The sequence below is a fragment of the Callospermophilus lateralis genome, chromosome 5 (genome assembly GCF_048772815.1).
Source record: "Callospermophilus lateralis isolate mCalLat2 chromosome 5, mCalLat2.hap1, whole genome shotgun sequence".
Classification (NCBI taxonomy): domain Eukaryota; kingdom Metazoa; phylum Chordata; class Mammalia; order Rodentia; family Sciuridae; genus Callospermophilus; species Callospermophilus lateralis.
In genome coordinates this window covers 23,902,400-23,916,269 of record NC_135309.1, presented here as the reverse complement: position 1 = coordinate 23,916,269, position 13,870 = coordinate 23,902,400, and the positions used below count along the sequence as shown (strand labels likewise).

Below are 13,870 nucleotides of genomic sequence, written 5' to 3'. Positions count from 1 at the left end.
AAGACAACTGTACTTATTTCTTATCATTTTTTTTCAGTTTTACTATCTTAAGAGTGTAATAATTAGGCTTTTCCCCCTATCAAACTTAAAGCTATATTAAGTCTATGGGAATATGAAATCCTTAGATGAAAATGTAAAAATTCCAGAAAAATGTGTGATTAATCTTCTCAGTGACAAACATTCACAAGATGTACCAAAATTTAGAGTCAGAATCTTCTATGTAATTGTAAGAACTCTCAATGAACAATGTCAATCAAGTTTTGTCTTCTTATAAACCTCTTTTAATCCTAGACAAAGTGTTTTATCAGTTTGAAGATGAGTTCATGTTTATAATCATATGTGAAACTGTAAAGACAGAAATAAAAATGAATAATCCAATTTACAACATAGAGACTCAGATTTGAATGACCCTTTATGATAGGAATCTGGGAATCTATATTTTTAAAAGTTTATTCTAGCATGCAGACGCACACATACACATACACACACACACTAAGACTAACATTCTCATATTTTAATATGTATATGAATCTCTTCTACAATTTGTTAAAATGAAGATTCTGATTTGAGGATCTGGATGGATCCCAGGGTTCTTCATTTCTACAAAGCTCCCAGGGGATACTGTTGCTCCTGGTCCAAGTCTTTTGGACAGATGGCTTTGAAACAATGTTTTGAAACTTTCCAGAAATGATAAGCCCAAAAGCTTTTCTTGGCACTGACACTCAGACATGATCACTCAGATGACCAAAAATAAAATCTTTCCGTATTATGGTTTTTTAATTTGAGAGTAATTTCATTTTCACTTCTTTCCCTCTTTAAGAATATCATTTTAAACTAAAGGGCACCAGGCGGAGTAATAATCTCTAAATGCTGTTGCATTTAAAGAAGTGCCTTTTGCTAGAAGTTCAAATGTGTATTTACTCTCAGCCCACCCAAGGGTCAAATCGACCTGAGTCATTGTTAGTCTCTTTCTTCTGGGATATCCTCAAGGAGTTGACAATACCCCAGAATGTCTCACCTAATGGTCATTATCCCCAGATAGCCCACCTGTGAACACAGGGGTTCTTACCTCCAGCAGAGGCCAGAGAGAGAAACAGCCAGCCTTGAAAAGGGACCATATTTTTTTAAAGACAAATTTGGAACTAATTCCAGATTACGCACCAGTCCCATTAATTTAGCTCTCAGCTGAGAGAGAGCCGTAGAGAAGAAAAACCTCATTTATTTATAATACAGTGGCTCATTATTTTTCTTCCTGAAAAACATCTGTTTTTAGTTCTTCTGAACCATATTATATAAAAGCCTTGAAGTAGCATCTTTAGAATCAGATTCGAGAGCTGTTGTTATGAATCAGCAGTGGTCACTCCATAATGACAGTGATATTGGGCCTAATTGCTGTGTCAGGAGTTGTGCTACATACTTAATAAGCATTATCTTAATCTTACATAAGACTATGAGCTGAATACTAGTATTTCCTACATTTTAAAAAAATGAGAGTTTTGAGGCTTATCAAGGCTAAAGTAACTTGTCTCAGGTCATTAAACAGTAAGTGACAGACATATGAATGAATCCAGAAAGCAGACCATGGTGATAGCAGATGGGTCTCTGAGTTAAAGAACTTAAAATTTTCTTTGCCAGAGAGCTGTTCCTCCCCTGTACTAGTAAGATTTGGGTCACAGAATTATAGTTCTATTACACAGAATTTAGCAACACCCTGGAAAAATGAAGAATTGAGCCCTCAAATGGGATTTCCTAGCAGAGGACAGGTCTCAATGCCCACAAGAGGCCTTTCTCTTTGAGAGCTGGTTGAAACATTGCCCAGCCCATCCTACCCACTATGGACACTATGAAATTAATGCTTGTTTAAACTTTCTACGCTCGCTGAAGCGCAAGATGTAAAACGCTGACTATTTTAGGCTTTTTGCACATGTATTTTTATAATGCTTCCTAAAACTTTAAAACACAATGAAAGAAGAGGTTACAGTACTTGCTTACTAAATTGAGATACACTAGTGATTGCTCTAAAAATTTCATCTTCAATCCTTGTCCTCAAGCCACATTATTCACATAATCATCATTTTCTCCAATATTTACTCATCTAAATATTGTGTGTGTGTGTGAATGTTTTAAAACTGTGGGTGATTGAGAAAAGATAACAAATATGGTTTGTGAATATAGGTATTCAGGGTAATGTGGCAATTTGATATCTGACATTAAAAAAAAACCTACTCTAGACCACATATCCACATATTCAGTAATATAAACTGAAATTGGATATAGGGTGGGAAAGTTTGTATTTTTTTCTTTTTAAATTTTGTCCAAAAAATATTCACTGAGTGCTCCTAAAAACAAAATGGCAGCTTTTACAAGGGTTCCTGTTTTTCCTAGATCAGACAAATATAAGCATCTTATGTGTGGCAGAGGTGGGTGTTGGAACTTAGAGCAGGGGAAGAAGTAAGCTCTGGGAAGTCCACTCACCTTCCAAATTCACACTTAGCTTCTATCTCAAGTGTGTATGTATGTGACGCAGGGTTGGGGGAGTTCTGTCAGATTTTAGTCATTTAAGACTGAATTACAGGAATAGTATATGACTATCAGTCAAAACAGGTGTGTATTTATATGATTGCACTACATCAACCACTGTCTGAAATTCCAGCTCAGAAATGTTTGCAGAAATAAATGGTGACTTAAAGTCTGCAATTGCATTTTTCTTCATAGTGCCAGTTTCTTAACAATCAAAGATGAATGAACTTCCCTTGCCTTCAGTACAAGCAAGGGGGGAAAATACAAATGCACACACCCTGGGGGCAGAAGAGGCAGCAAGACAAAGTTCTCTCTAGTAGTTCAATTGAGAGGGGAGAATGTCTGGCGGTCTGTGGGAGTGGATCTAATTATCACTCTCTTACTTTCATGAATAGGTTCCTTCTAAAGGAGGAGGCAGTAGACATTGTACTTGAATTCTTAGACTACATTATGATAATTTAAGCATCACATTCACAAAAATAGTTTTTTTTTTTTTTTTTTTACTAAGTCCTTCCTGAGGCTGGGCAGGTGGGTAGGAAGAACGTCAAACATGGGAAAGGCAGAAATAAATGATAACTCATGGTGTATTTATAGATGGTAGGGCAGAGCACCCTGGAAAACTGGAGAGATGCTTTAATACACTTTAATCCCCATCTGTACAGTTTGATCAGTTGGATTCAACATCAGGCAGATATTTTTTTCCGTTTGTTTTCTACATTCCTGTAAACTTGCTTCATTTTTCCTTCACCATCAGTATTTTTTGGTAAAAATCAACTCACACGTAATTTGTTTCTTGACCAATAATTTTTTTTTTTCCTTAGCTTTACCAGTCAAAAATCTGATGACGACTATGAAGACTATGCTTCTAACAAAACCTGGGTCTTGACCCCTAAAGTTCCTGAAGGCGATGTCACTGTCATCTTAAACAACCTGCTGGAAGGATATGACAACAAACTTCGACCTGACATAGGAGGTATGATGAAGCCTCTCTCAGAGGACCACCTGAATGTGTCTACCTTATCAGAAGAAAAGCAGGGACATATTTCAAGAGCCAGAAAATTTTAAATTATATTTCTATGTTATAAAAAAATAGAGAATGTAAATAGCATTCATGACTGGGTGGGAAGGGAATTGATCAGTTCTACATGGAAAAAAAAATATGATTTTCAAGTGAAGCTTGAGAACCAGAAATTCAAATTTTCTTAGTTATTCTAGACAAAAGCTGTAAAAAAAAAATAGTGACAACTTCTTATGAAATACCATCAAAAAATAAGAAAAAATTAGAAAGGATACACTGGTTAACCTGCTGCTATGTAACAAACAAGGACCAAATTACTAGGCCAACAACAGAAAGCATTTCTTTATCACTGCACCCAGGGATAGACTAACCTGGCCCAACCCAAGCTGAGGCTGCTCATCTGGGGCAGAGGTGCTCCAAGCATCTTTCATTCTACTCTTGGAACCAGCACACTAGTTAGGAGAATCCTTTTCAAGGCAAGAGAAAAGAGCAAGAAAAAAATGAGAAACTCGCAATGTTTAATGCTTAGGCTTAGATCTGGCAAAGTAACTTTTGCCTGTATATTATTATCCAGAGCACGGCTGGTCAAGCCTGAATCTAGAGGTAGAGGAACAACATCACTGAGATGAAGGTCAGAATGCAGATGCCAATATGCCTGAGGAATTCCATCCACTATGGAGTCTGGCATAGTTTTTCTGGGAAAATGAATAAAGATGAGAAAAAATGTACTTTGTTGAATCAAAGCCCAGAATGCTATTATGAATCTTTGTTCATTAAATGCTAAATGAAAATGGAGCACCCGTATTTGGTCATGGATATTATATTATAGATTTTTATACCAGTCTTCACTGATAAATAGGTTTATAATGGGCTTCCATATGGTTTCCTCATCTTTTCTGTGTAGTCACAGCATGCAATAATTCACTGAGGGAGATTGATTTGGGGTTGGCTAGAGGTATGCGAGGATAAAGTGGTCATAAAATGAATCAGTAGGGAGAAATGTTTCAAAAACAATTCATATTACTCGTGGCTCTTTATATCTACCTCATGTTTCTAATGTAGTTTTTTTTTTTTCCTTGAGTTACTAACTAATTATTTTCTACATGGGTAAAGTCAGGTTAAGATATGAAAGTAGATCACAGAGCTTCAAGGTAAGATGGAAAAACTCAACATGTCTGAGAGAAAAAAATGAAAATAAGCTTTGAACAGTATCTTTTGATTTCTCCATTTTTATATAGTATCAAAAGGATAATCAGTTTCAAAACTCTACTAAGCTTGTTTATTGCATTTACATGCACAAAAGGAGATATTCCTTTGAAAACATAGTTGTTATTCAAAGGTATTGAACTAGTAACTGGTACTAAATTAGTTGTGAATAAAATACTTCTAATGTAGCTAAATGAGTCTATTCTAGAAAATAAAGACTAAAATGATAAAATTTTGTACCTCTCCATCTGTATATATCTCTGTGTTTCTCATTACAGTTAAACCAACATTAATTCACACAGACATGTACGTTAATAGCATTGGCCCAGTGAATGCTATCAATATGGTGAGTTTCACATCAAAATTGTCTATTTTGTTAGCATAGAAGTAACAAAGAGCATGCCAATAGAGGAAATTAGGTTTAATGGGTTATGGTCTCCTTGAATTTCTAAATACACAAATGGAGGAAGCCAAACAGAAAAGAGGATATGTATTTCAACTCAAGAGGAAAGTGAAGGGCTGGGGTTGTGGCTCAGTGGTAGAGTGCTTGCCTAGCACATGTGAGGCACTGGGTTCAATCTTCAGCACCACATAAAAATAAAATAAAGATATTGTGTCCATCTACAACCAATATGTGTGTGTGTGTGTGTGTGTATATATATATATATATATATATATATATATATATATATATATATTAATATACACATACATATAAATATATATATATATGAAAGAAAGTGAAATAAGCCAGACTGAGAAAGTCAAGAGTTGAATATTTTCTTTCATATATGAAAGCTAGAGAGAGGGAGGGAAAGAAAGGAAAAAGAAGGAGGAAGGTTGAAATGTCAAAAAAATTGAAGAGAAAATAATAGAACAAAGGACAGGGATAGATAGGGAGTAAAGGGATATGAGGAAATACTGGGGAAGAGAATTATGCTATGCACATGCAAAAATATATCATAAAACCCATATATATATAATGAATTAATTAAAATGATAATAATAATAATAATAATAAAAGGGAGATCAGTAAAGAAAGGAGATCTGATGATCGAGGAGGGAAGGAAAGCTAAGGTACTGTGGAATGAGGCTGATCAAATTACATTATGTGCGTATGTGAATTTTGGCATAATGAATCCAACTAATTATGTGTAATTATAATGCACCAATAACAACTTTTTACAAAGATTAAGTTCAACATTTTGGAAAAGAAATAAAATCTTTCAGATTTGTTTTTTTCTCTTGTGATTCGAAGATAAATATCGAGGACTTTTTGTTACAAAAATTAAATATAATATAGAAAATTAATTTTTATAAAATGTTATAATATTATAATTCAGCTACTGTATGTATACTTGACAATTGCTAATTACAATTAAAAAATAGAGTATTCTGCTATTTTTTAGAAAATTGATGTTGTGGGGATGACAGAGTTTATATCAAATTAGAAAGGTTTTTCAGAGAAAATAGTTCATTAGTTATAATAATGAATGTAACTTTGTTCTTCAATAACATTTTCCACCCAAATCTGAAATGAGAAAGTATGCTGAGTGTATAGTATAATTGAGTGGAGAGAGAAAGAATGGGGTCAACAAGTTATGATAATATGTAATATTATTTAAATAATAATATAATCTAGTGTGATATTGGCACATTTGAAAAAGAGTTTAGCAAGCTAGCAATAACAACATTCTGTGATCAAACTATAGGGCACCCCCTGCATAGCCCATACAAATTCCATTGCTTACTTCACCATGAACCATTCATTTTAACATGTTACATTTTTTACAAATAAAATTCTCAAAATCCTTAGTTTCTGGTATAAATTGTAAATATTTAATAACGGGAATCTATAGGTATCAGTGTAACTTCATTCCTGTAGGAAGTTTATTTAAACTTAGAATTTTTGTTTTGTTTAGGAATTAGAGTCTCCAGAACTGACCCAAGGTCACAGTTTCTAAAATGCTGGTGTTAAAACTCAGATGTTTTCAGTTCTGTTTGATCTTTTGTGGGATTTTTTTTTTTTATTTTGGGGTTTGTTTTCTGTTTTGGTCAAAATATATCCAAAATTTTGGTACAGGAAAAGACACAAAACAGTGTAGATATTGTAAAGTAAGCACATATTCTCTAACAAATCAATGATTTCCCTGTTTCATTATGTTTAATGTAAAACAGAGTGTGAGGGACTGGGCTGGAGAACGAACGTGGGTGACTTTATTCCCTATCTCTGACCGTCTAAGAATCCTAAGCTGTTTCTACTTTTTTTAATTTTCCCATCATAGACATAATTAAAATCAAGTTACAAAAAATTATGAGACTTAATTAGGGTTCATTATTAGGAATGATGCCAATATCAAATAATTTAATCTGTAGTTTATGGTAATAACAGTTTATTCTTTGTTGTATTTACACATAGGTAGTTTATTAGATGAAATGTTGCATGAAAAGTATTTAGCCAGAGGACTGACATCAAATAAGTACCCAATGGATAAAACAAGAATAAAAGGAGAGTAGCCTTGTGATTAAGGGCTGGATGGTGGCAATGGTGGTAATAAAGTTAAGAAGTACAGCATCGTAGCATTACAGAGCTGGAGGGGCCTGAGTATGTATTGAATTGATTGCTAGTTTGTGAAAATGAGGGAAATGAGGCCCAGGGAGTAAAGGGTTTTCCACAAAGAGTTCCTCTAAATGTGACAGTCCCACTGGAACTCAAGTATTGTGACTCTAGGCCTAATGGCCTGAATTCCACAGCACCTTTGTTTTTCTTTGACTGAAGTTAATTATTTTTCTGGTTTAGTGACATATGCTTGAGGGGAATCATTATCGGCATTTAAGAACAGGCTTTGTGATAGACATTAGTGCAATATTAGAAATGATTTTTATTTCATTAATTTCATCTTCTTTAGAAAAAGCAAAAGCAGCTATAATAAATAGTGAAAAAAAATGAGTTACTTTTTATTGATTGTTGGCTGTCTGCCATGCATGTGTGAAGCACTTCATGTGCATTCACTTTTTCTATGTTGACATGACCTGACTCATTAGATTTCTTAGAATCTCCATTTTATTATGAGGCATCTGAAGCTCCAGTTTAGTACCATTTGGGTATTCTAGACTTTGTTTCACTCTGCAATAATGATTCTGAACCTAGTAAGTTTTGTTCCTTAGGAGATATGTGGCGATGTCTGGAGGTCATTTTTGGTGTCACAACTTGCTGGAGTGACAATGGAGTGGAGGGGTTGCTGCTGCTGTCTAGAAAATAAAAGTAAAGAATGCTGCTAAACACACTATGATGCATGGGTCAGTTTTCCATAGCAAAGAATTAGCTGGCTCAAAATACCACCGCAAACTCTCGTCTAGACATGGGAAGCAAAGAATGATGTCAGGGCTCTGAACTTTTGTCAGAATATATTTATAAACGTCTTTTTAAAAAATAGAAATATAAAACTGCTTGTAAAAGATAAGTGAGGCGATGGCCTTATAAACAAAGCTCTTGCTTCCTCTTGGAGTATTCAAAGCCAAGTACTTTCCTTCATATTGGCAATATGTGCAAGAATAAAATATGCAAAATATATTTTTATTGTATTAACATGTTCTGTGTTATCTTTCTCTTTAAAACAGGAGTATACAATTGATATATTTTTTGCCCAAACATGGTATGACAGACGCCTGAAATTTAACAGTACCATTAAAGTCCTCCGATTGAATAGCAACATGGTGGGGAAAATCTGGATCCCAGATACTTTCTTCAGAAACTCCAAAAAAGCTGATGCTCACTGGATAACCACTCCTAATAGGATGCTGAGAATTTGGAATGATGGTCGAGTGCTCTACACCCTAAGGTATTCTTTTGGAAAAGAAGCCCAGTAATCACTAGGGATATAACAAAAATCAACCACACTATCTTTATGAAAGAAAAAATAAAATTTCCAGCCCATATGAGGGTTGGGGTGTCTGATTAAAATAGCATAGAACATCACCAAGTTTTTCTATCTGTTATCAATAATCTTCATTAAAGTACTAACCATAGGCAGAACTAATTTTCTGTGACTAATGTAAGTACACTGTTTTCTTACAACTGGTATTAAATGTCTCTTACCTTTATGAGATCTTCTGACTTTTATACCATCCTTGATATTTTGGATGTGAGTCCTGCTAATTTAGAAGATAGAAACTAAAGTAGTTATCTTGGGGACCACCACTACTTGTGTTTGAAAATTTCCTCATTTCTAAGGAAATCATTAATAAAGGAGAAGATTTGATGTGGGAGCTTCCACACATTGTTTTTCTTTTAGCTGAACAATGGCAAACACTTAGAATTTATTATCTTCCATCTCCTGTCCCTCTTCCCTATGACATTGCCAAGGTTGTGTGACATAATTTATTATCTAATTTAGGATTAGGGATCTTTTGGAAGAGTTGAAGAAGCCATCTTATATCTTCTGAATTTAGGATTACATAATATTTGGAAAGTTTTCTATGTAAATTACTTTCTGTCATCATCTTAGTCCACTTTGTACTCACAGGCATTTAAAATATTATTACACTGAAGTTCCTCACTAGTGAGAGTACATTATTAAATAGTAAAATAGTACATATACTTAAGAGTCAGATTGATCTGGCTCTCTGTCTTGTTAACTGTTTGAACTGAGCAACTCTTCAGAAATTCTATCTATGGGAACTTGGAGATACCTATATGATAAAAAGATTCTTGGTTTCAGAAGACATCTCAAAGATTTGTGTGCAGAGTAAGCAAGATGTTTTTACTGGGTTACACTTTTATTTAGATGAATTATGTGAGAACTGGTGGAAGTTACTGTGACCACCAGCAGTCACTGTACTATGCTACCCCACCCCCACCTCTGCTACAGTTGTGCAAACCTGTACCTTTCATTCCAGATTGTCTATAAATACAGATAAATATTCTTACCTTACAGAATTGTTATAAAGATAAAATGGGGTAATACATAAAATGCTTAATATTGAGTCATAAATAGTAAATACAGCAGATGTTAAAATATTTTTATATATACTTTCAGTAAAAGAACTGGAACAATATGATTCTTTTACATATTAGTATCCTAGAACATCTAACTTCAAAATGATTCATGTCACTTGTGATACATATTTTTATGCCTTATGTAATATTCAATTTACAAAATGAATACTTCAAAATAGTTCCAAAGCCTAAAGGCTTTGAGTTAGATCAAATCAAGAAAAAAATGACTACAACTGCAAAAGAAATTCATTCCATCTATTTTAAATTCATTCATCATGGGTTTTGTTAAATTAAAGATAAGGTAATAACTGGAATTAGAAACTAGTGAAAATCAAAGCCTGGTCCAATAAATTAGATAGAACTTAGTCTAACTTTTGAACTATGAAGTCAGTCACACTGTCTCAAGTCTCTTTATCATTCTCATAACATTATACTCATTCTTTGACTTATTAATTTGAGAAATCATACAATAGTTAATTATAAAAGCTGCCTCAATATGTCACTCATAAGATTCAATTAAGGCTTGCATCATTGCCAGTCTATATATAGAAATGATTTTATACTGGTTGCTTATTTGTAATGAGCTGTGTGTGCAGGGGGTGAGGGTATGTGCACATGCATATGTCTGTTTCTGTGTATCTGCAATCTGTCCGTATCATTTTCAACTTTAATAATTCAGGTTTAATTTGGAGAGATAATACTAATAAAGTATCAAATTTAAGAATAAATTCAATTATGAATAAAACAGTCTTTTATTTGAATGACATGTAATTATGGAGTTGCAATGATTCAAACCTCCATCTCTAAAGACTGATAAACCTAAGCCCAAATATTAACTGTGTCACTAGTTATGTGATTTTGGACAAGTTCAAGCCCAATTAAGGCACATTTATCAAATGAGGAAACAATTCACTTTATCCAGCACTTCTTAGACAATTTCAAATATATTTAAAGATTAGTAATTGCTCTATTACAACACTGAATGATCAGTATCTCCAATTAAAAGTTATGCAATTTGAGAAATATTTAAAATAATTTTTATAAAAACATAAACATTAACATAAACTTAAACATTGATTTTTATATATATTTAAATAAAAGAATTAACAAATATGAAACTTTAAAAATTGTCAGCCCACCATCAATACAATTGTAGATTATATTCACAGTTCTTAAAAGGTGGTCAAAACATCTGGGCTCCTTTAAATTTTCTTCCTCCTGGAGTCCCAGTCTAGGACTTTAGACTAAAAGTCCGTATACATTAATAGACCCTCCAGATACAAACTAATTCATACTCACTGGCAAACATTTTTCTAATATGTCTGTGTATATGTATTCAATATGGATTGGCTGTGATTTGATATTCCTCTTCTCTTTTAACATCCTATTTAATGAATTCATAGTGTTTCATTATAAAAATGCATAAAAGTCCATTGTGAAACACAATAATTTTTAAAGTTACCTACAGCAATTTAAAGCTAACAGCTGACAAGCACTTACTAACAGAACATCCTGTTTTAATTAGCAGATAAGATCTGAGAATTCTCAGCATTCTTTTATATGCAAAGAGTAAATGAGCTTAAGTTCTTAAAACAGTTTGTTCTGGTAAGTAAGTTAAATATATTCACTGAGCAATCTCATGTGTGCAATTAATTTGCAAAAATAAAAAATAAAAAAATAAACAAAACACAAAACTTAAGTGATCACAAATTTTGAATAAATGGAGTTGAGGCGAATGAGAGGCTAAGCTTTGGTAGGCAAAATTGAACACACATTTAGTCTCTTAATTTTTGACTGCACTTAGTGTTATGGATCATTTTGTGTTATGGATCGGGATGTGAGATACACTCTAGAAATCATGCTCATGTGCATTTATAAATCTTTCTATTTATTTTTAATATCTTTCTGTTTAGACTGACAATTGATGCTGAGTGCCAGTTACAGTTGCACAATTTCCCGATGGATGAACACTCCTGTCCCTTGGAGTTCTCCAGTTGTAAGTGTAGCCCTTCTGCATTCTGTATTCCATCTCATGTATAGTTTTTCTGGTTGCAATGTCAATCAAATGGGAGAATTGCAAAGAATTGCAAAATGGCATGAAGCTATGCCTCTGAGTTTGAAGATTTTGACAGGCTTTTAGTTTAATCCCAGTTTGTCTCAATTAGGCAGTTTCTAAAAAACAATTGATCTATTTTATCAGAAACTACAGATAGGTTTCACAGGAGTTCAAAGTTTTAATGAACTGGCAATGTTTGCTTGGACTCAGGAAAAGAATGTTGCAGCACATTGCTAGTTAAGACCTACCACACAGAATTACTGTTTTATTGGTATAACATAGGTAAAATGCTTAGTATGCACCCTGACACAGTTAAACTCAATATGACTTCTTATTAACTGTTATTTTTACCAGATAATAAAGTCCCACGAAGCTTCATAACAAACCTAAACCAGATGAAGTTTTCATAAACTTCACAGGTACCTAAACCCAAGCAAGCAAACCTCAGTTTCCCTAAATGTTTGACTTACTTTAGTTCAGTATCTATATTAGGTCTCTTATCTACTACTCATTTTTGGTCTGCCAGTTAGACATGTTAGGTAGAATAAAAAAATGATTATGGATGAATTTTTGTATACTTACTTATGGTGCTCAACATCAAACCCAGGGCCTTGCAAATGATAGACAAGAGCTCTCCCAACAAATTCTCTCTCCAAACAAACAAACAAAAAATTCCATCATAAAACCTTTTTCATTGACAGTTGTTGCTACATATGTTCATTTAATCATCATTTATCATCATTTTTAACATGAGCTTTTCCATCTCATGGTAGATGGCTACCCACGTGAAGAAATTGTCTATCAGTGGAAGCGTAGTTCTGTGGAAGTGGGTGACACAAGATCCTGGAGGCTTTATCAGTTTTCATTTGTTGGATTGAGAAATACCACTGAAGTAGTGAAGACAACTTCTGGTAAGACCCACTTGAAAAGAATTTTAAATGACCCTTCTGGAGTTAAAATTCTGATGTATATGGTTTGAAAGTATTTTCAATGTCTGTCTACAAATGATATTCAGAAAATTAATGAAGTGTTTTAATTTCCTAGAGAAAATTATAATTGCTTTTCTAGTAGAATAGATAAACATAACTGTATTCTATCAATTTAAAGCAAATTGGATTCAAATTGGATTAGTAAATTATTTACTAATTTGTTTAAGCAAAAGTGAATAGCAATTATTTTTAAAAAGAAAATATTTATTAGGTGTAAATTTATTATTTCTTTTAGGAAATATGTTTTCTAATATATTGAAAGAGGAATATTTGAAATAATCATACAGAGATAATGTACATTCCACAAATGCAGAAAAATGACTGTAATGGATATAGACTCATTCTCCATTCAATAATTTAATATTTCAAACTGGCTTTATTAGTGGAAATAAACCAAGCTTTGGGTATTATCAAGTCTGGTCTCAAATCCCAACTCCATCAGTTATGAGCTATAGATGCTGAGAAAATTTATTGAATTTCTGAGGGATCAACTTTCCCAAGTACCCAAATATCGAAGATGGATAAAAAGAAGCACTCGCAGGGATTCTCTGTATAAAAAAAAAAAGTGAAATGATTAGAATAATGGAATAATACCTACCTGGCACTTAGAATTCAATCAATAGTAAGTGTTACCAAAACTAATTATGCTTATCAGGTATGCATGAGGAATAACGTGGTCAGTACTTTAGATTTTTCAATAGAAGCTAAAGTCAATGTTTTTACATGAAATCTCATAATTTATAATGCTATTATTTATTTGTTTTGAAATGCCAAGTGGTGTGGGTTAAATGTATTTCTAAACAAGAACTTTCTCCTGTGTGTTTAGTAGGAACTCTAAAATACTGAATGTATCCTCCATGCAGATGACTCCAATTATTCCTTTTAAGCTTATGTAAATTTAAATAGGTCACGATTTCAAATACATTGTATTCTCAAATTATTATCTATTTAAGGCTTGTCATTAGAGATATATTTCCATGAGGTTAACAGATTTCTATGGATCTGTTCATACATACCTATTATTTCTAGAATTCACAGGACATTTTTTGGGCTAAGTTGGAATAGACATTGGTCTATTGTAT

At 33.2% G+C, this 13,870-nt stretch overlaps 1 protein-coding gene across 3 annotated transcripts in view; it reads left to right on the top strand.

Annotated features, from left to right (window-relative positions):
• Gabrg2 (gamma-aminobutyric acid type A receptor subunit gamma2) overlaps positions 1–13,870 on the top strand; it is an 83,589-nt gene that overhangs the window by 21,527 nt on the left and 48,192 nt on the right. For 2 of the 3 annotated variants that reach the window (XM_076855699.2, XM_076855697.2), the window contains exons 2-6: positions 3,342–3,493; positions 5,023–5,090; positions 8,366–8,586; positions 11,657–11,739; positions 12,573–12,710. In XM_076855699.2, coding sequence (XP_076711814.1) covers positions 3,342–3,493; positions 5,023–5,090; positions 8,366–8,586; positions 11,657–11,739; positions 12,573–12,710 — 662 coding nt within the window. The remainder of the gene's footprint in view (positions 1–3,341; positions 3,494–5,022; positions 5,091–8,365; positions 8,587–11,656; positions 11,740–12,572; positions 12,711–13,870) is intronic. The other variant, XM_076855698.2, reaches the window with a different exon arrangement.